This window comes from Streptopelia decaocto (assembly GCF_964273445.1).
Source record: "Streptopelia decaocto genome assembly, chromosome: 10".
Lineage (NCBI taxonomy): Eukaryota > Metazoa > Chordata > Aves > Columbiformes > Columbidae > Streptopelia > Streptopelia decaocto.
In genome coordinates, this window is record NC_138665.1 from 18436541 (window position 1) to 18458834 (window position 22294).

The 22294-nt window shown below is 45.1% G+C and overlaps 2 protein-coding genes across 2 annotated transcripts; one reads left to right on the forward strand and one right to left on the reverse strand.

The window, feature by feature from the left end:
* Positions 1-888: 888 nt before the first annotated feature.
* On the reverse strand, positions 889-8028 carry LOC309444436 (nuclear pore glycoprotein p62-like). Its single transcript, XM_082062242.1, has 12 exons — positions 7645-8028; positions 6361-6746; positions 6023-6133; positions 5534-5662; positions 4410-4508; positions 3963-4068; positions 3670-3814; positions 3223-3272; positions 2962-3096; positions 2162-2273; positions 1892-1958; positions 889-1105 (listed from the first exon to the last, which is right to left on the reverse strand). The coding sequence occupies exons 1-12, from the start codon at positions 7926-7928 to the stop codon at positions 1014-1016; spliced, it is 1716 nt and encodes a 571-aa protein (XP_081918368.1). The 5' UTR covers positions 7929-8028; the 3' UTR covers positions 889-1013.
* Positions 8029-8086: 58 nt separating this feature from the next.
* On the forward strand, positions 8087-18039 carry DNAAF6 (dynein axonemal assembly factor 6). The gene is made up of 7 exons (XM_082061919.1): positions 8087-8275; positions 8804-8909; positions 10586-10646; positions 11839-11944; positions 13983-14079; positions 14853-14938; positions 17301-18039. The coding sequence occupies exons 2-7, from the start codon at positions 8823-8825 to the stop codon at positions 17428-17430; spliced, it is 567 nt and encodes a 188-aa protein (XP_081918045.1). The 5' UTR covers positions 8087-8275; positions 8804-8822; the 3' UTR covers positions 17431-18039.
* Positions 18040-22294: the final 4255 nt, after the last annotated feature.

Here is a 22294-nt window from a genome sequence, read left to right on the forward strand (position 1 = left end):
GCTCGAACCCGGTGCGTCTGCGGGACGGGGCTGCCCCGCTGCCCGCACGGCGGGGCCGGGAGCCGCTCTGCAGCCTGGAAGCGGGGCCGTGGGGAGGGCGGGTTCCGCGGGCACTGTGGTTCCCTTTGCCCGTAGCTTGAGCCGGGTCTGGGTCTGGCCTAAGCCTCATGGAGTGAGACAGGGGGTAGGTGAGGACCCTGTGGAGATCTGTCCTAAGACAAGGGTAAAGCACAAAGTATTAATAGTGAGGGCAGTTCTCCTAAACACATGACCATTCCCGTCCCTCTACTTGTAAAGATACATTTTAATGTGCATTATAATCACGTGACAAAAAAGAAACAATTTGACTCTATTTTTTAAAATGCCTTCCCAGCAGACTTGTTGACTGTTTTTTCTCCCACACCCCTCCAACCAAATCCCCACACAAGTGCCATTGTTCTACAGGCACATCTAATCAGTTTTAATTGCAGAGAAATTCTGCTTACAGGTACAGCACTAAAGCAGTTTATTGCCAAACGTACAGAAAACAAGGCTCACTTTCAGCAGTGGAAGCACATACCTCATTTAAACACAAAACACAGCCCGCAGATACAAGGAATTTGAGTCTCTCCCTCGGCTGCAGCTCCTTCTGGGGACAGCTCTTCATCAACCCAGCTCTGTAAGGACCTCAACAAAAGCTCAGCAAGTCCCACTAAACAATGTGCAGTTACACCAGAGAGCTCAGCTGCAGAGTCACATATACAAATGCTGCCTTTCCAGGTTTAAGCAGTAACTATCCAGGCTGCATGCAGTTACACAGCACAAACAGCACATACTCTCAGCACAAACTCCATGCAGTCTCCTCCCACCAGACAGGGGGAAACACAGTCAGACACCGCAAAGACTGGCTTGGGAACAAACAACTCATTTTATTAAAAAAGAAAAAGGAACAGACACATGATTTGAGACATAGGTCCCCAACAACCTCTGTTTTCTGTGCAGATCTTAGTTTAATCCTTCAAACTTGGACTCATTCAATCAAACGTGATTCGAAAACTGCGCTCTTGCTCCTTGCGGCGGCTTTCACAAACCTTTGTCACCTCTTCTACCTTTCTCTGCAACACAGCTATGGGAGAAACAAAGGATTAATCTCATAGTCATCCTAAAACACCATCCTCCACACATTAGCCACCAGAAGGAGATAAAACATTTGGAGAGTCCCTCAGATTTGACAGTGCACAAAGGAGGAGGAAATCCCCATACAAAGAACTGCAAACCCTCCAAGACAAAGATCATCTGAAAAGTATCCCAAGGCATTTGGGGCTTACTTCAAATTTGTACTGGTTTTCCACCACACGGCTTAAGGGCACAGAGTAACAGGAATTCTCCTTGCTATCAAGCTTTCCCTACCGAGTGCCATCTTCAGCTCTGCATTACATCTCAAGTTATTGCTACTGTGAATTTTCCATACTTCAACATTACCCCACCTGCAGATCAATGCATCCTGCTCTGTCTTACCTGGATTTGGCTTTCCTGTTCAGAGGGGAAGATGATAACATTACACATAGACCCCCCACCAATTTTCCTAATCGGGAAACTCCACAACATTTCACAAGGTGAAATATTTAACCTCACTTGGATAGAAAAAAGCATGAGGTTTTCTAGTTCTCTGCTTTGCACTGATGCATTCCAAGCAGTGCTTTGTTGTGAAGCACAAGCAATTGCCAAGAATTCCTTCTCACCAGAGGCCTTGAATACACATCAGGAGAATTCAACCACAGAAAGGACAGTGGAAATGAAGGTGAGAAGACTCCTCAGAGATTTTCAGGAATTCGTTTATGTCCAGAAACACAGCCATAAATGCTACATGTTTTCTGCTTACATTCCCAAAAAGCTGCAACACAACTCTCACCTGAGTTCTGGTCAATCCACTGCAATGAATCCATGTGCGCATTCAAGATTTTACAGATCTGCTGAAGCTGAGCAGAAAGAAATAGTGCGAGTTATTGTTAAAGCACACAGGAACTAAGAGCAGTAAGAGACAGTCTACAACAAAATACCCTTCCAAGAACAGAACTACAAGCAGTGGTAGTACCAAGAGGGGACACACAAAGAGTTTCAACAGTTTAAATATCTTTTGTCACCATATGCACACATGAAGAAAAAAAAAGGTTGGCTTTACCGGATCACTCGTGTCTGCTGGACCTCTTGATGTGTTCAAGTGCTCAGTGATATCCTTCAGATCTTGTGCCATACGCTTCAACTGAGCATCTATGTTTTCAGCCAGTTTATAGCTGCAAAAGGAATGGGAACCAAGGTCAGAATATTTAAAGTGAACTTCAGAAGATCTGCTCCCAGTCACACCAACCCTGGGCAATCACAGCCAGCTTCTGCACGTTTCCACTGATGCTGCCAGACACACGGGGACAGCACAACGAGAGACATTGTGTCACACACGTGAAGTAACTGCTGACCTCTTCCTCTCTTGACAGACACACAGAGACACACGCAACACTGTTGAGACTTTCCGGAAGGTTTGGTCAGGACTGAAGGAACCAACTCGTCCAGATTCTTCAACATTTATCTCTCTCAAACCCAACATTTGTTTAATTACCCTGCTAGGATTTAAGACTTAATGCTTACAAGGGTGCTTGAGCCACACACAGTGCATGCTGCTCTCATCACTTCTATCGCTAAAGAATCATTAATTTTCAGAGACTATGCAATATTAGTAACCTTTTCCCACACAGCTCATTACACCAGCATCCAAAGAGCTCTGCTTGCTGATTCAAGGGCTTCCAGTCCCCATCACCCTGTTTCTAATGCGTAAAATCTAAGCTGCCATGCATAAAACAAGATCACACGTGTGACAAATGCCGCTGATAGATCAATATTGTCACACAGCCCATTTCTACTTCTTGCTGATCAATCACCACCACATTCCTCTGCTCAGCACATGTCCCAAGCCCATTCTTTTCTTACGTCCTCTCCCGTTCTTCATCCGCATGCTGCAAGTAGATCGTCCCGCTCTGTTCCTTCACAGACTCCTCCAGAGGGGTCAACAAGTCCTCAAGCTCTTTCTGCTGTGACAGAATGAAGTCGAGTTCCTGATCCAGTCTGAAAAGAGAGACTGTCAGCTACCCCACTCACAGGTTACATACATTCTAGATCTCCCACACCACCAGTGGCACGAGAACATTTGGGTTCTTTTTTGCATATCTTCAAGGCTTCAGACTTTCATACCTCTTCTGATCAAGCTTCACTTTCTCTACTTCTCTGTGTAATGATGTAATCTGGAAACAGAAGACAATCAATTACATTACGAAAAGTCAAATGTCAATTCAAAAAAACAGAGTAAGCCACACCATACACATATCCACTAGAAGCAAAAAATAGCTACAGGAAGACTTACAGACCAAAAACTGAATCATGGAGTGGTGGCTACGAAAGTGCTACCATAAGACAACTTATCATCGCGTAAGCTCACGTAACAGATTTCCATGCTTCAATGCCTACAGACCAGGGCAGACATACATGGAGACTTCCACAAGCATCCAGATATAATTCACATCTATTTTTTTTTTTTTTATCCAGTGGAATGTCCCCCTGGATGTCTTGCTGCATCTGTAACAGCAAAGGCCTTTACAGATCTCAGCAAGCACAGCGAGTTTACACAGGACATCACCTGACCTTCTCGCCGTTCTCTATCAGCATCCGGTCCCAGGCATTGACCTGCGTGGCTTGATGGAGAAAGTGTTTCTCTTGGTCTTCCAGTTCCAGACTCCACTTGTTGATCAGACTCTCCAGCTGGGCATAGGTCATCACCGGAGGCGCGCTGAGAGGAAGCGTCGGACAGTACAGAACACCACATCAGAACCCAAAATACAAACAACATTCATCTCCCATTCAGACACCACACACCAGCATCAACACTGTGCCTCTTGCCCCAGTCGGGAAACACGCAGTTACAACAAAACACTCACCTGGCTGTTGTTGTGGTTACAGCGGCTGTAGAAGTCCCCACTGCAGGGGCACTGGTTGTACTTAACGGCTTCAGATTCAAAGCAAAGCCAGAAGCAGAAGTGGTGCCTGAAAGAAGAGATTCAAGTCAACCAACACAAGAGGACACAGCTGCTATAGAACATAACAAGAACATCTCCAACATACACTTCCAAAGGGACCTATTTGAGCTCACAGAGCACTGTGCTTGGAGGGACCAAAAGCAAATCCCATGTCTGTCAAGACAGGAAGAAAGCACAGCTTGACACAGAAGGACTGGCCTGTAAATGCCTGACTGGCAGTTCCAGGAAAATGAGGAACTGGCTCCCTCTGCTGTGGTCTCACAAGTCATGAGTGACTGTGTGTTTGGGGAGATGGAAAACGAGGATCAGAGAGAGAAAGACCATGTTATTTCAGCATCTAGTTCTTACTCGTGGCAGTGCTGGTTGTGGTAGCGGCTGTTGTTCCAGGAACTTTTAATCCAAACCCAAGCGTTCCAAGACTGGCTGTCCCAGTGGAAGGGGCAACAACTGTCAACAGAAGACAACATTAGGAGATTGCATAACCCATTAAATACAGCATCCCACTGAAATGTTCCACCCTGCCTACTCACCCATCTCCACCTGATCTTTATTTCTATTAACCAGGACCACTCCGCATACAACAGGAAAAAGGGCAGAGTGAAGGTATAAAGGAGCCAGAACACTTTGCCATTCTTCCAGGAAACTTTATCAACCCAGTTACCCAGCTACTGTCACTTTAACCATTTTGAACTCTCCAACATTTAACTGCTGCCAAATGCTAAAATAAGCAAAGGGTACCAGACACATACAGGCAGGAAATGCAATCTCACCATGAGTCTATTTGTAAAGCAACACAACTGCATGTACTACAGGAAACACACTGCTCATATCTCAGTTCCCTGGAAACAACCCTCCTGATCTCTTTTAAGAACAAGTTTTCAGACACCCTGATAAGCAGAGAATGCCCACTAGCTTAGAAGCATTCTGAAACACAAGATTAAGGTCAGTTTTGGAACTAGAGTAGCAATGCTCACATTTCAGAGCTAGTAAAAATACAAATTTTTAGGCTGGGATATATGACATCTACTAATTGCCACTGATTAGTTAAAAGTAATCAGTGTGGCTTTAACATAAAACTTGTTAAGGTCTTTGGAAACAGCTACCTATATTTCCAAAGCTAGGTGCTAGGCAGCATCAGGTATGGAATAATTGTCTTAACTCCGGTACACAATGACGCTCACTGTAGCTAGTGTCTCCATAATCAAAACAAATTGAAGCTAAAACCACTCCATGTTGCTTGCCGACTCTGAATCTAAAAGGCGCTTTGGTTAGAACAGAACCCTCCATGCCTTGCCATTGAAGAAAGTTTGCCAGAAATCACAAAGGGGGAATGTTGCCAGCACGGAGAAAACCCAGCTTTGTGAACTCTCCCATATTACCCCAGCACCTGCAGCTCCACCACTGACAGGTAACACCAACCATGTGCTGCTCATTTATTCCCCAACAGATAAAACCTCCACAGTGTGACTCACGTGAGAGGCCTGTGGTGGTAGATGACGTCGGTGCTGAAGAACTCGCTACAGATGCAAACAATGTAGGCCCCGTTGAACCAAGGATGGAGGTTGTGGTGGTAGCAGCAGTTGTAGCAGCCGTGGTTGTTACTACAAGCAGAAAAAGCATAGACCCTGTACAATGGTGCTGGGAACATAATACAAACCTGCCTCTCTACACCAGTTCTTATTCTACCTCATATCTCTTTTCCAGTGTACCCTTTAAACCCATGGCTCCTTTCCACTACGCTCCAGCAACAAGTACAGAACAGAATTTGGCACACGGGACACAATAAAAAAAATAGGATACTAAGTTCAGTGGCTCTATAAACAGTCAGATTACTGATGCCATTGCAAATTCACAGTAACAAACACTTCTAGCCCATTGCCAGGCTCAGTTTAGAAAACTATTCCTAGAAGGACAGCAGATTCACTACGTCTTGAGTAATTATCCCCTAAAGTCATTCCTACCTCCAAGCTTGGTTCCGAAGGACAGAGCGGGTCCCTGGCTGGTACTCGCGGTCAGCGTTGCTGTGGGTGCACTAGTGGCTGCTGTTGAAGTCAATGACCCAAAGTTTAGACCTGGAACAAGTACCATGAATAAAAAGAAAAGATGAACCTTTTACTACAGAGACACTGTATTGTCACTTATCACTGAAGAACCTGCACAAGCACATCAGAAAAATCACTGATGGCAGCCACTCGCTCCATTCCCCCCCAGCAGAACCAGGACGCTGCAGAACCTCCACACCAGCCCAGCTGCCCTCCCTGCCCACAACTCCGGCCGCCCTTTCAAGCCCCAGCCCCACCTGCCGACTGTCCCCCAAGGCTGAAGGGGGTTGTTGACTGGGTCACAGCTCCTGAGGTGGCCGCGGTGGTGGCAGCAGCTGCAGCTGCTGTTCCAAAGGTCAACCCTGAGGGTGCTGCTTGCGGAGCTGCAGTGCCGATGTTGAAGCCGGTTGTCCCGGCCTGAGTTGTGGTGCCGCTGGAGAACGTAAACCCTCCAGTTGTGCCCGACTGAGCGGTGGTGCTGCTGCTGCTGCTGCCAGCAGTTCCAAACACAAAGCCAGAAGGGGCTGCTGCTTGACTTGAGGGCACACTGGTTGCTGCAGAGCTACCAAACCCAAAGCCCCCTGTGATGCCAGTCGCTGGAGTTGCCGTGCTGCCTCCAAACGTCAGTTTTGGTGTGTTTGCCCTAGAGAAGAAATGCAAAGAAGACAACCTGTTTGAGACATACATCCACCCAAGTGCTGCACCAGCTTTCCCACAGATCCTTTGCTGACAGCAGGAACCAACTTTCAGTAAGACGTGCACTTGACTGGGTTAACCTTTGGATTTCAACAAAGACTGTATTGCGACTCCTGTCGTCCCTAGGCCTCTGTTCACTCTCTTTATACTGACTCCCCCTTAATTACCTGCATCCACCCAGGCACCAGAAGACATTTATGGCAGTGCAGGTGAAGCTGCTTATTCTGGCAGCTCCTAAGTACCCTTTGCACTTCCTCTACATAAGAACATCATTGTCAACGACTTCTACTGCAAGTCCCCATTTGAGCTCCCTTCTCACCGCTCCCATCTGACAAGCTTCGGCAACAGCTGTTATGAAGAACCACCCCAAAGCTTACAGCCTGGCCTGAGAACAGAACGAGCCCCCTTGGCTGAAGGAACATTCTAAGCACTCTAGACTTGCATCAGAAAAGACACTTTATGCTTCGATGCAAAGTTCTATCATTTCTTCATGCAAGAATCAAGAACCCAGGTGAACCTGCTTTAGCAGATGGATTAGATGAGATGACCTCCACAGGTCCCTTCCAAAACCAATCATCCTGTGGTTCTGTGAGTTACAGAGTGATGCATGAAACAGCTTATTCTTAGAGCCATTCCGAAAAGATTCAGCAATGACAAATCACGGTTCTCACTCAACACTTTCCCCATGTCCAGCAGGAGCTCTAAGGCACAAGAGCAACAGGTTCATCCCCCAAGAGCCACACGCAGAGCCCCGCCAGAGCAATGGGCGGACGGACACCTGCTCGTCCTCCCCCGCTCCGGGGCCGCTCGGCACCGCCACCCCCCCGCACGGCCCGGCCTCTCACCCCAGCTGGAACGCGTTGGCGGCCGGAGCCGCCGAAGCCGGGGCCGGCGTCCCGAAGCTGAAGCCGGCAGCGGGCTGCGCGGCGGGGCCCGGCGTGCTGAACGAGAAGGGCCCGGCGGGCTGGCTGCTGGCGGGCGCCTGGGCCGCGCTGCCGAAGCTGAAGCCGCCCTGGGCGCCGGGCGTGGAGAACGAGAAGCCGGTCGTGGCCGTGGTGGCGGCCGTCTTCGGCGTGCCGAACGTGAAGCTGCCTCCCGCCGCGCCCGACCCGAAGTTGAACTGGCTCATGGCGGCTGCGGGAACAGGGGCCGGGGCCGGGACCGGCCCCAGCACGGCCGGCACCGATGGCCGCGGCCGTCCCGCTCCCACAGAGCGCCGCGCTCGCGCGCACTGATGACGCACTTACCACCCGCCCCTCTCCCTCGCCTCGCCAACCACCGGACGGATCTTCCTGCTCTACACAGCTATTGGCTGGTCTCGCCGCCGCTCCAGGGCGGCCCGCTCGGACTGGCCGGGGAGTCGGGGCTGGGCAGCGGCGCCCGTTGCCGTGGAGACGCGGACGCGGCCGCTGGCGGCCCCGGGTGGGCCCTGCGGCTCCGGGGCGGTTGTTTGGCCAGAGCGGCTGCTCGAACCCGGTGCGTCTGCGGGACGGGGCTGCCCCGCTGCCCGCACGGCGGGGCCGGGAGCCGCTCTGCAGCCTGGAAGCGGGACCGTGGGGAGGGCGGGTTCCGCGGGCACTGTGGTTCCCTTTGTCCGCAGCTTGGGCCGGGTCTGGGTCTGGCCTAAGCCTCATAGAGCGAAGCGGGCAGGCAGAGAACCGTGTGGAAATCTCTTGTCTGGTCCCTCAGTGCCAAGCCTGAGCCAAGGCGTCCTGCTGCCCTGGTCTGGGCTGCATATCTTTGTCGACACGGGTCTACCAGATCTAACAGTCACTAACGCTTGAGCTGTGATTACAACTAACGCCCATGGAGCAGAGAGCCTATACACCGAGCACAAAGAGTAAAGGTTGATTATGCTCCGTTATTTTTATTTTGACATTATGCATATGAGTGTTTAGCCAAACTTCATCCTTCCAGAACACACAGCAGGAAAGTTGTGTTTTACAGCCAGTACAGAGCACATTTGTTATTTCTTCATCTGTCACTTGTCTTATTTTTGCATAGGTGAGCAGTGGCTGTTGATATGGACAGTGTTTCCTCAGGCTCTTCTCTGCAGTTTCTTGCCACACTACTTCGTGATGCTGAAAATGAAGATAGTGATGAATGTGAGGTGAGTATTTCATAAAAATGCTGTTGCTTTTACATGTTGTACCATAGCCTAACCTTGTTACATGAGGAAAAGCAGATCTCTCTTTTCCCAGAGTGAGTAAAAAGAGCATGAAAGTCTCAGAAGGTTTTGGACTGACACAGCTAGAAGATACTTTTAAGGTAGCAAGTTCTTGAGGGTTAGAGCAAGGAAGATGCCCCAGGAAAACAAGGAGAGATTGTGACCACAAAGTGGAGGGGACGTTTAAGTTTTCAGCCTGAAGGAAATGGGAACACATAGTTGAAAGAGCTTTAGATGCTTTAGGCTTCCCCCTACTTTTCCCTGAAGTCTATATATTTCATATGAAGGGAAAAAAGGTGCTGTTCAGCTTCTGAGTAAAGACTAAAATATCCAGAAGTGGCTGAGCGTACAAATACTGTGTGTCAGGCATTGAACTATAGAGATAATTGATCACTGAAGTGCAATAGATATCTTGGTCATTGTAGAACAGGAAAGGGCGAGTAATCGTTCTAAGGTGAATTATCTGAATGAATAATGAGAGAAATGTCCTCCTATTCTTCTGTATCAATTAATCTCAGAACTAGGTGAAAATCACATGTTTTAGAAAGAGTATATTGTTCCTGCAATACGCAACTGCTGCTTTTATCTAGGTGTGTATGTGCACTGGAGAGAAATACCCCAATAGGGCCATGGGTGCCAACAATTACAATGCAGAAGGTCTCTGTGAAGGCTTAAAACTTTGCCAAGTCTCTTAGGATTTTGAACAAGTCGTGTTATGACATGGATAACCAAAAATGGCAAGTGCCTCAGTATTCCCCCAAATCACTCCTCAACAAAGAGCCAGCTGGCTGACCCAGCAGTTGTGCACTAGTAGTGGCAATGGTTGTAGTATTGGGGATAAAAGGGGTGCATATCCCTTCAAATTTCCTTTTAGTAGGTGGTAGATGTGGTCCTTCACACTCTTAACTACCCTTCGGCTCTTTGATGCCTGCCTATTAACACTAGCATTATTGATGTACATCTTTGCAGTAAACATCCTGATTTTAAAAGAATTTGTTTACATCTGATTAATGAAATGAATGACACTTCAGAGACAGAAATGGAAAATTGCCATGAGGGGTGTCAATTAAGTCTGAGTCAATCTGGGCAAACTGAAATCTTTATTTTGATTTAATTTAATGTTCTGTGCATATGAGCGCTTTTATCAAACCAAGGAATCTTCATATATGGAGAAATGCCTCACACTGCCTATTAGCACTAAATTAATACATAATTAGAGGAAAATGATGTTGCCTCATGTGATCTCTACTGTCAAAAGGAATCCAAATGTAATGGGGTTTTCATGTAACACCCTTGGTTTCCTGCAATATTTTCATGGCAGGCAAAGCATGGAAATTTTGCCAAAATGCCATGGCAACTAATACTCAAAAAGCACATCTGTCCATAATGCTGTGCTTCTGGGAGTCCTGCTTAAACCTGCTGTGTCAAGGTCACTTTCTGCTGGGTGAGGGTGAAGAGGAGAGAAAGTTGAATGGTTCCGTCATGTAATTGTGTGATAATATGTTTTAGCTTCTAGCAGGGATTTGTTTGACCTCGGGTAACATTTTATATTTATTGACATTACCATTTTTACTGGGCTGTATGAAAACTGATTGAAGTTCCATTTGCCTTTTTCGCAGCCACACACTTCTGTTGGCACTATGACTCCTGCTAGTATTGGACCAGTAAAGAAAACCACTGGTAAGGAGGAGCATTTGTATGTTTTAGCATTCAGTCCCATGTTAGCAGACTAAAACAGCTGTAGTATGTTACTGCAGATAGGGTTTGCTTCAGTAAGAGAGCGGTCACTGACCTTTGAGGTGGAAATAGCATTACATTTTCACAATAACACTGTAAATTTCTTCTTTTCCTGAAAGCTTAACAGCAAAATATATAAAGAGAAGCAGAAAAGGTAACTCCAGATAAACAGAATTGTTATAGTAAACAAGGAAGATGGGCTGCCATCAACAGATCGAGAGATGTTTGTCGTTTATTCTCCTTCCTGTACCTCGTTCTTCGTCTGCAAACCCCAATCAGTTCTGTGTCTTACCTGGCTCACATGTTCTGGCACCATATATGGGAAGGTAGACACTCAGACAATGAGAACAAATATTTTGAGGCTTCCTAAATTTGTGTCAACATCCTGAACTGTACTCAGGAAAGAAAGACAGAGAAGTTCAGTCTTGGCAAAGTTAATGTAAAGTTCTTCCTGGAGCTAATGCTGTCACATTATTTGGCAGCTTAGTTATGAGCCCTAAGAAAGGTCAACAAGGACCAGGATGAGCGTAGCAGGAAAGGAACTGTGGCAAATAAAACAAATACAGTAGTTCTGCTTGGGATTCCAACATTAACCAGAGATTCGACTATAAAAACCTTCAGGTTGCAGATTTACCAGCTTAATAGAAAATATCTTTTTCGATGTAGGACAGACATAAACCACAGCACTCTGCCCATGAACTGCCATGTGTCTTCAGTACCTTAACTGGGCTGTGCTCAAGAACTAATGGGAAGAACTGGATTTCTGTGTGAGGGGGGATGTCCTTTTGTAAATGACTCTGCTCACTTAAACTCATGTCAGGGATCTTGGGGAAGATTTCTATGTCATACCTCTACACTTTACCCATTTAGAAGTGCTAGATATTTTATGCCCGAAAGGAGGATTTCTTTGGCATAGAGGCTGGGTAAAGGAGATTTAAGGGAAGGGTAAACATCCTCCTTCTGCAAATTCTTATTTATAAGATAACTGAGGTGAAGAAGACTGTAATCATTAACTAGAATGCTTTTAATACAAAGATTTTTTTTCTAAAGCATAGAGAAATGTAAGTTTTCAGCAAATCTAGAGGAACAGAGGCATTCCAAAATATGACCATGTGATTTTTCTCATCACTTACAGTTACTCTTAAACTGAAATCCCAAAACAGCAAAACTATTTGGAATACAGAGGAGGTTCCAGAAAGATCTGAATTTGACGATACCCAGGACCCTAGAGAAGAGCCAGAGTAAGTGAGCTGAGCTTGCCTGCAGGGCTTTACGTAGCATTCATGGAAATAGGAGTTAAACAGCGTCTGCTGCATGTGGGTGAAATAGCCACCTGAAAAGCTCATGTCATGGAAGAAGATATCAGTGTTGCATCTAAAGCAACACGTGAGGAGTGATTTTAACCTCTCCTTTGGAAACCTTCTGATCTCGTAACAGAAATATAGAGTTAGTTTTTCCCATTATAACGTTACTTGCAGCATCAGATACTTGTATGAAGTGCAATTAGGAGGGGAAGTAGGCCAGCAAAATTATTTCCTAGCTTTCAAATATGCCATTTGTGTGATGTACCTGTCTTTTCCCACGGCAACAGAGATGCATTCATCTTCAATACTCATAAATTCATCAAGTACTCCAACTTGCCTTTGCGTTTCAAACAATTAAGCTCTTTAGGGACAAATAGTACTATAGGAAGGAAGGAGGGAAGGAAGGAGGGAAGGAAGGAGGGAAGGAAGGAGGGAAGGAAGGAGGGAAGGAAGGAAGGAAGGAAGGAAGGAAGGAAGGAAGGAAGGAAGGAAGGAAGGAAGGAAGGAAGGAAGGAAGGAAGGAAGGAAGGAAGGAAGGAAGGAAGGAAGGAAGGAAGGAAGGAAGGAAGGAAGGAAGGAAGGAAGGAAGGAAGGCAATTTTGTACTTTTAAATCTTGTCATTCAATCTTAGTCTGTCAAGGGACAGTCTAAACCCAGAGTCCTTTCCCTTGCTCGTAGAAAAACAATAATAAAAACGTTCTTGAAATAGATACAGTCAGGCATATTAGTTGTAGTTTGTAGAGGTGAGAAAGCCCTCGGGGTCAGTCCACAAAGCAACCTTTGTAGTTCTAATCATTGTGCTCTGATGCAATATCCCAGAGTGCTAAATGAAGCCCATGAAGCTGCACACCATACGCTCGTTTGTAGTCCAGAATCCCCATTTTTCCCCACATGTAAGTCATGCCGTTAGGTGTTCAATTTCCTGCTCTAAACACAGGACTGAGACTCGCCTGAACTTAGACTCTGCATCTCTCAAAGTGATTTGGCATTAACCTGTAGACTCACATACAGTTGTACACTTGTTCTTCAAACTGTCACCTGTGAGCTACAGAACACACTCTCTATTGTCGGCAAAACAGAAGCTTTTTTCGTGCTATTTTTAAAGCATTCCCCTCCGTGCTGAGTCAAATGCAGTGCTTCTCTAGCCTCCAGCAACTGGGACCTGTGTTGCACAGATGAAAAGAAAGTGTAAATCTTTGTAACTGTTCATCAAATTGAATCAAGGAAAATGACCCAAAAAGAAAACAGATGGCCAGAGAGGTGCAGCCAGAGATGTGCAGCCAGAGCTATTAGATTGACTTCTCACTGACTTAGGAATTATTACCTATGCACATGAATACCGGAGATGTGAAGACTTTGCATACACTCTTTCCAACAGCTTAGAGAATTAACTCACTCCACTTATTTTCCTCAATTTAGTAGGAGTAATATATGTTCTAAATACAATCTTTAGCTTGTATTTCCTCATTCATCAAGTATCAAGAGCAGGGGAGAATGTGATTTTATGTTTAGTGAATGTGGAGGGAAAGGAAATCAGTGTTGGCCAAAGGCAAAATAATTACAATCTGACAAAAAAGCGTTAAGCCCAGGCTGCAAGAACATGTTGAATGACAGAAGAGAACACAGGTAATTGTGATAGTATCCTTTTCAAATCCATTTCCCAAGAGTTTGTGGTGTTTGATTAGTCGGCCAGTATCATATTCACTTAGGATGCACTTTGTGATCCTGCAAAGGCTGGTTAGTGAAGTGTAGGCAGCAAAGGAAGAGCCTTGGAAGGTGGAGTGAAGGACTTTCACCTGTCTTCTAGCTAACTCAGTCATGGTTCTGAACACAAACCCCGTGCAGATGGGATGAAGCCTTAAAAGGAGACTGAAAAGGAGGAGGGACAATGCAACAAGGATATTTACGGTCCTCTGAGAAACACAATCTCCTGCCCCTTCTCCAGTATTCTTAGGCAATTACTTCTCTTTCTCAGGTACCAGATTTTGTTCAAACAGTGTGTGGGAACAGAGGATGTCTTCCTTGGGATGAGCAGGAAAGACCACTCCACAGCCTGCTGTGAATACATGGTGGTGAGCTGGACCTGTGTCCCCATCCTTTGTGCTCTTTCTCTGCCCTTTTCAATCTTGCTGCCTTCTTGAGGGACAGAATGTAAATACTCAGCTGTGTAACTGCCTCTGGCCTCCCGTAGGATGTTCTTGTAGTTCTTCAAGCATTTGTAGATGATATTTACACTTGCTAGCCTGAGGAACTCATGTGTATCTCAAGGATCTAGTGTACTCAAGAGAATCATATGCCACATCCTGATTGAGGAAAACAAAATGTAGCTCTAAGATAAAGTTTCATCTTGGACACAAATTTGAAGGGGAGAGGGGCTGGGAAGCAGATGGTTTTCATCTGCCTGCATTTCTTACAAGGTATGTGAGTTAGCAGAATGCTACGATACTGACAATCTTTAAACTTACAGCTATCAGATCCTGTCCTATTATTATTTGATCAAAGACCTTCCTGCTTTCTGAACTTCAGGGCAGGTGGAACTGTTGTGCTATTTTTTCTAGTAGAAGCAAGCTGTCCTTGGAATACACAACGCCAGGGGAGTTTGCTGGGTGTAGAATACCTGTCAAGTATATTATCAGCTCAGGATTTTGAAGAAAATAGGATATCAATACACATCATTAAGCTATGGAAAGCAATGATTATCACTGTCCTACTTTCTCTGGTACAAATTACCTACTGAGAATGTTGCTCTTTGACACTATTGTCAAAATATTCATGAAGATGAGATCTTTTATGGCTTAAAGGGATACATATCTAATCACAGCTTTGCCTCTGCCCATCATTTCAGATTAAAATCAAACTGCCAGAGACAAAGTGCTCAGATATTGCATTAGATATCCAGGATGAGGTTCTTGACCTTCGAACTCCCAAAAGGTAAGTAAAACACAATGATAGAAGTACAGTTAAAATCTTGTTTGAACTTCGACTGAATGCTGTATGGAAAGCAAAGCTAAAGACAAAGATCGGATTATTGATTGCACATGAGAAATAGATATAGACAACAACAAGCATAGTCCATCTGTAGGTGTGTAGTATGCTAGCTTTGAATCTGTGATACTGTTTTAGCAAAAATAGCTTTAAGACAGATTTCAGCTACTTAAACAGCAAGGCTTCAAGGACCCAAAATGTCTGGCAAAAAACTGCCCACAGTCTTGAAGGACTTCCTGAGAGTTTGCTTTCTAAATACTGGTTTGTGCAAGATGATCAAAAATGTACAGATACATTTTCAGAAGCTGAAAGCCAAACTGTGGACATATCCAGGCATGGATGCAGAGATGGAAATGTTACGAGGTTTCCATAAAGAGACTTCCTGTGAATCCTTGTTTTTAATAGGGCTATTTCATACCTACAAATATAATCAACCAAGTTATATACTCTCATTATTCTTCCCTATTTCCCTGAGTGTGCAATTGCCCTGCCTGAGATTTCCAGCTAATTCCCGTGTCTGTTTTGCTTTAAGTCCTTCTTCACAATAGAGTGCTCTCATAGGAAACTTAATCCTCGCTGGGCTGACTTGCTGCATTGAATGGAATGTGGGAAGATCCACATGTGAATAGCTTCCTGCAAATAAATTCAAGGTGCAGGCCATGGATTAAAGCCCAAATAAATTCTGTCCCTAGTGGACTAACAGTAGTGAAGTGCCTTTCTCACAGACAAAACCACGCTGAATTGGTTACGCCTTGCTTGGGTTTAACCCAAGGATGCAAAAGGAGGGGAAGAATGTTTGGAATTGCTAGCTCTGAAACTGGAAAATCGGCAGGAATAATTGTTCAGCTAATGACTTGCAGAACCTATAGGTAGTACAAGAGGTGGCTTAATGCAATACTGCAGATGTAGGAAAAGCTCAGCATCCTTTTTCTTTTGCATTTTTTGGTGACTCAGATCTGCTGTTATCTTCTTAGTATCCAGCTGTCTCTAGTCACAAGCCTGGCAAATAAAGTTTGCTGTAAATCTCATGGTTGCTTGGGTACAGCCTGAGCCAGCACTGCTTTCACAAATATAAGTCTTCTCAGTATGAAAGAAACAAGCAAGGTTTCTACTTCTACACACTGAAAACCACTGTACCCTCACAGATGTGTAGCAGGGCTCAAAGGAACTGTTTCCAACTCTATAGTCCTGGGACTGATTCTAAGCCAAGCTGATTTTAGGGACTTCTCCAAATTATAGCAAATGGTTGCCTTCACTAGGTGTGGTGCAAAGGTGTTTGACTGTACTTCTTTCAGCCGTAGCTCCTACAAGAGAGCTGAAATGGTCTGAAGAAGAATCGGCATGACTTAAATTCCAATTTAAAGTAACCCCCATCTGTGCTACCGTGTTGTCGTGTTGGGCTTTATAGAGTGTGGTTGGGCAGATGTCTTGATTCTAAAGTGTCCTTGATTCTGTTTGCACTGTCAATGCAGTGGAGGTCCAAGTCTGGCCCATTATTCACAGTGTTAATATATAAGCCTGGGATAAGAGGGGAAAGAGTCCAGGATCTGCATCAGCAAGTAAGTTTGAACTGTTGTCAATGAGAAGAGTTGGATGGTCCAGATGAGACATCCTTGTGAGGAGATAAACGGGAAGTCCTGTCAGCCGTTCCAGGAAAAGCTGTATGTCTAACATAGTGAGGGACTGGGGAATCGTTCCTGAGACCAAGATCCAGCCTTCCTTTGTCTATTATGTTACTGAGCCACAGGAAGGGGATCACTGAGTTAATCTTCAGCGTAGGTTAAAACCCCAGTAACTTTATAACTTCACATGTCCATTCTCATACCTGAACTGTGCTTTGCAGTGTAGACATATCCTTCGTGAAACTGGTCTGGCCAGAGTCTCTAATCAGGCTGCACCAATTATTTCTTTTTACTAGAGAAGACAAACTCCTGAAGACACATTCAGACTTTAGGCATTATTCAGATTTTTATTACCAGGAGAGCATTATCAATGCAGCTCCTCCTTCCCCTGCATTTAAAATGCAGCACTGTGCAAAAGCAAGAGCAGCGGAGAGAGCTCAAATCCGTCATTGGAAACCGTTGTCATAGCCACAGCTAAAGGAAAGGAATAGTGTTGGGAGTATGTCAGGGCCTGTACAGCTGTACACCAGGTGTTGCATGAACCCCACAACCTGTCATGAGAACGAGATGCACTGGAAGAACATTCCTTGGTATACTGATTGGCGAATGGTCGGAGTAACTTGCAATGCTCTCGCAGTTCCTCATCTGGTCTGAGACGCTGAAGTTCACTGTGTTCCCTTTTGCAGGAAGCTGCTGCTACACCTCCCCTACCGTGTGAACAGCAAGGATTGTAAGGTTCGTTTTCTCTCTGAAGAGGAGACCTTGGAAGTCACCTTGAGAGTATCAAGGATGTTCGACTTTATAAATTTTGCCTGATGGACAGAGAAATAGAGAAAGGTTGCAAAAAGTAATCTTAGTTCGAAGTCTTCTTGAAACCTAACCGGTCATGAAATAGTAGATTGTTTCCTTCCAACTGTCCAGGCAGAATATCCCTGAAGAAACTGAAGGAGTCAGGAAGAACACAGCACCCATAGGTTCTATAAGCTGAGGCTGTCCAACTGTTGCGCTGCCCTGCTTAACGTTCTGCTTCTTTCAGTCTGATACCAGCTCTGTGAATCGGAAGATAGAATAAAATTCCGTAAAATTCAGATATAGTCTTTTTGGGGTCATGGCTGATAAGCAGCACAATGTGGCTCTGGCCAACGCATCTGGTGCTTAATTATTGTTGGAAGACTTGCAAGTGGTAATGTTCTTGCTTGGCCTCCAACGCTGGGACTGGGACCGGTTCAGAATCTCCTCTTAGCTACTCCTTGACAAGAAGATCAAAGCTCTTCAGGGATCCATATCCACATCTGAGGCGCCTTTACACTGGCAGAGCAAGGTAACCAACTATAGTTTGATTGTTGAACAGATCAGCTCTTTTGAGCAATTTTCGACGATGTGTGGCTCAGTGTCATCTATTCACCTGCTACCCCTCCAGCTGTTTCTCTGATCTTTCTTGATTAATAAAAGAATGTGTTAACTTTGCATAACAAAGCATCACTTAAATGGCTGAAATGTGGCAAAAGCTTCTATTTGGCCTTCAGGTCTAGTCTAGAGCTACAGAGACAGGTAACCAAGATCTTTTTCTCACTAGCTGTTTGGTAAATATACCCATTTAACATCACTAATCATGCAGGAAACAAAGGTGTTTGCTCAATGACCAAAGTGGAGAGGACAAGCAGAGCTTTGCATGTTGATGGACTTTAGGTAAGTTTAACCAAAAGCTTGTAAGCACTTTAAAATAACACACATGCTGCATTCTTCTGGTGTAGAAGTAGAGGAAAATAACTGACCAGCTAGGTTGCAGACAGTACCTATGCAGCTAAATTTGTGGCAGGCTGTAATGAGAAGATGAATTCTTCATAATGAATTTAAGACACTGACAGTGAGTTTCCAGGTATAGTTTTTTGTTTTGTCGGGAATTTTCAGAATCCACAGTATGTTTGCAATAATAACTCTAGGACAATTTAAGCTGGTGCCAGGACATGTCAACCACTTTCCTTAAAATTAAACCCATTGCTTGTGTCAGAATAACACTACCCAACCTTTGCTTTAATGTTAATGCACTGGAGAGCAGATACCTCAGTTAAGATTCATCACAAGCTATCAAATTTGCTGATAACACTAAAGGGCTGCTCAAATTTGAATTTGCTTAAGTTTCCACAAATTGCATTTGAATGTCTCATTCCTGCTCTACAAAGCTGTGGTGGAGGGGAACAATGCAGATGTATGAAAAGGCTGAGATCATTCCTCCTGACTCAGTTTGCACTGCCTGTGGTTGCCAAGAAGTTACAATAAGGCTGTTTCTTGGAGAAAGGTTGTTTTTGTAGTCCCCAGATAATACGCAGCTTCATTTTTACATTTCTTACATAGATTACAAGAAAAGTGGAATATTTACCTGTATTGATACACATGGGAAGATAATATTTGTCCAAATTAATTCAGTAAACCCATGGCAAAGCAGAATATAACTCTGCTCTTCTGAGCCCTATTCCAGTGCTCTATCTACAAGGTAATGCTGCCTTTATAGGTGGCAGTAGTAATTTACTAAGCCTTAAATCATCAAGTTCTGCTTAATTTAATGTCAATGTTTGACACTGAAAACAACAATGAGTTTGGCTCATTGTGCCTCCCTCCGTTGTTTTAGTTTCCTATGGAAATGAGCATATGCCACACGGGTATCCATGTCCTATTTTCTCCCCACATATTTTTTAACCTGGGGGCATTTTAGTCTGCATTCAAGAGACAAAAATCTGAGGTGCGTTTTATAATAAAGTTGGCTGCTGAATAGAAAAGGGAACAAATTAGTGCTACCTAAGGGTGAAGTTCTAGTGTGGTTTCTCGTGCCTGCTGGCCAGTCACTCTGCACAGCCACATTCCAGGCGACAGTAGGTCACCCACCCCCCTGCACCAGGAGGAGATGGCAAGTTGGTGACATGGCAGGACAGCAAAGGTGTTGCAGGGAAAGGGAGATAAGCTGGCAGGGGCAAGCTGAAATCACAGTATTATGGTATATGAACATGGGACAAACTCATAGGAAGCCAGGCTGCGTATTTTCCGCTGCTCAAAAGGACAAGCTCTAACGCTGTTTTCAACGGAGTCAAAACATGGTGGTGGAACATTTGCTGTTCTGATCATCACCACCTGGAGATGCTCTCACATTCTCATTTCTTCCTACCAAGGAGAAAGAAGCTGCCCTAGGCAAAAGGTTGTTTGGTTGTTTGTCTTCCATAGATCATCCCAAGAAGAAATTGGTCAAAAGGACATGCAGGCTGTCAAGCTTCCCAGAAACCATGGGTCTGCTGCTAAAACAGCTACAAGAGAGTTTACTCTTTTGCAAGGGCTTGAAGGCAGTTTTGCTTTGCATAACTAGCACTGGCAGAAATCCTTTTGAAGGGGATACAAAACCCCCTTTGCCTCTGAACATCAAAGCTTTTGCCTCAGTGCCACTCCAACACCTGCAGGCATCTTAATTAATCAAAATTATGAGCCCAGATAAACAACTGAGCCATTAAGCATCATCAAGCTTTATTTGGTTCCCTAAGAAACATCTTGATTACAGGTATTGCAGTTAAGTAGAGAGTATTGTAGCTGTGGAAATATGATAGAGGCTGTTTACGGTAGTATCCCAATAAAGTGGAGGTTGTCATCTGGCCTGGTTTGTGCATTCTGTCCTCCAGTTGTGGTGGCAGAGCCACCATTCCCATTTTGACTTGTTCCTGCCTTCTGTCAGAACTGTGGGGTGTGCTAAAGTACACAGCCCAGCTTGTTCGGTGTGTTTCACCTCTCTTCATATTCCCCTTTGTCCAGCTACTGACCTTCTGAGGCAAAGATACTTTCCTCATTCTATGGCCTGAGAAAGAGAAAACCCGGAAGAGCAAGAGCTGCTCCATATAAACACCGGAGACAATGCAAGGACTTAAATTTAGATTTTTCCCTTAAACCTGCAGTCTAGCTTCTGGGCTGCTCATATTCCCATCTTCCTCCAGGTCTGTTGTTGGTATCATCATATACCCCATGTATTTGTTTTAAAAGGAAGCCTACTTCATTTTTCTGCTGCTCAGTTTAAAGTTTGCATCCAAAATGTCTATGTAATTCTTTCATTGTGTGAAACGCTGCTTTATCAGTATCTGCTTCCCAATAGATAAAGTTTATCTACAATAACTAAGCTGTATCTATGTGTACAGAAAGATCTCTACCCTAAAGCCTACAGAGTAAGTCAGGAGACACAACTGCTGCTGCTTCTGTCTTTCTCATCTAACCTCAAGCAATGATGCTCAGTGCTCGGGGCAAAGGGAGCTCTGCACCATCCCTTGCAGGCTGGGGTGCACACTGACACTCCGGGGAGCGCGAATACACAAAGGAAACTCTCAGTGAAGTAACCTCTGTCCCCAGGACCTCCCAAATCTTATCAGTCAGGTCGCAGGTGAATGCTTTTAGCAGTATCTACTCGGGATGTTTGGCAGCACAGGCTACTGGATATACAAGACAGACCGATGGGCAAGGGCAGGCACCAATGCCAACCCGTGCAAGCAGGCTCACCTTGCACTCACTCATCCATTGCTTGTGCACTTCCGAATACCTGAGAGGGTGCCCTGGAACCCGGTGCTCGTGGCAGACCTTCACCCTGTTTCTGCAGCACCTGCAGCTTGGATTCAGCCTTATTCTCTGGGATCTCCTTCAAGAGCTGCTGCCATGGACAGTCGCTCGCTTTAGTCTGCCTAGGTATGGTCTTGGCTTCTGGGAAGGTGCCTGCAATCTGCTGGTGTTTGGGTTATTTCTTTCCTGTGATCTTCACAAACAGGAGACAGTTCATCTCTTTGTGGCTCCCTTTGTCTTCTCCTTCAGGTAGTCTTTACTTTCAGATTGTGATGCAGAACAGCCAGTCCACTTTTTTCCTTTTCCTTCCCAACTGTTTCTTCTGTGCTCATTTCAGGGGACCGATCTCTCCTAAGTGCTTTATCGCACTTCCCTCGGTTGTTCTCACATTAGGACATTTCTCACCAGAGTCTCCTCACAGGTTGCAGTTGACATATCTGACCCTTGCTGGATGTGCCAAATGTTGGTGAAGTGTGTGATTCATCTCCCTTCACTCAGCTTAACGCCAGGTGAAGGACTTTGTTCTTCCTCGCTGTGCAGCTGGTCGGTGTGCATGGGAAAGGGGCACACGCAGGAGAGCCACAGGCAGAACCTGGCTCATTTTAGAGCAGTTATCTTACAGGACCATGGCACAAAAGCAGCAGATACCACAGGTCAAGGCGGAGCTGCCGGAGGAGCGCTGACAGAATTGAGAAAGGGCCCCTTGGCACAGGCACAACCTGCTTGAGCTTATGCTTCAAATGTAGCCACTCTGCAGCTCCCCAGTACAAAAATGGATGGTTATGAAGGAATGAGCCAACTCAGAAAAAGTCTGAATCATTCAGAATTTCAGCATTTCCCAAGGCCTGAAAAGTTTTTTCTGCTTCCAAATGTGTGTCTCTGTCCCAGATGAATACTCGATTTTTTGAGATGGCAACAGTGACACAGGCAACACAGGAGTGCCCTTGGTTTTGGAGTATTTTTTTTCAGTCCATTTAAATACGTGACCACTCTGGGCTTACTCATCTCAAGATCTCCCTTTCATCTCTTTTCTCTGTCTTCACACACTGATTTCTGAAGAGAAGGTCATGGGAAGTTGCCAACACGGTTGTGGATATTG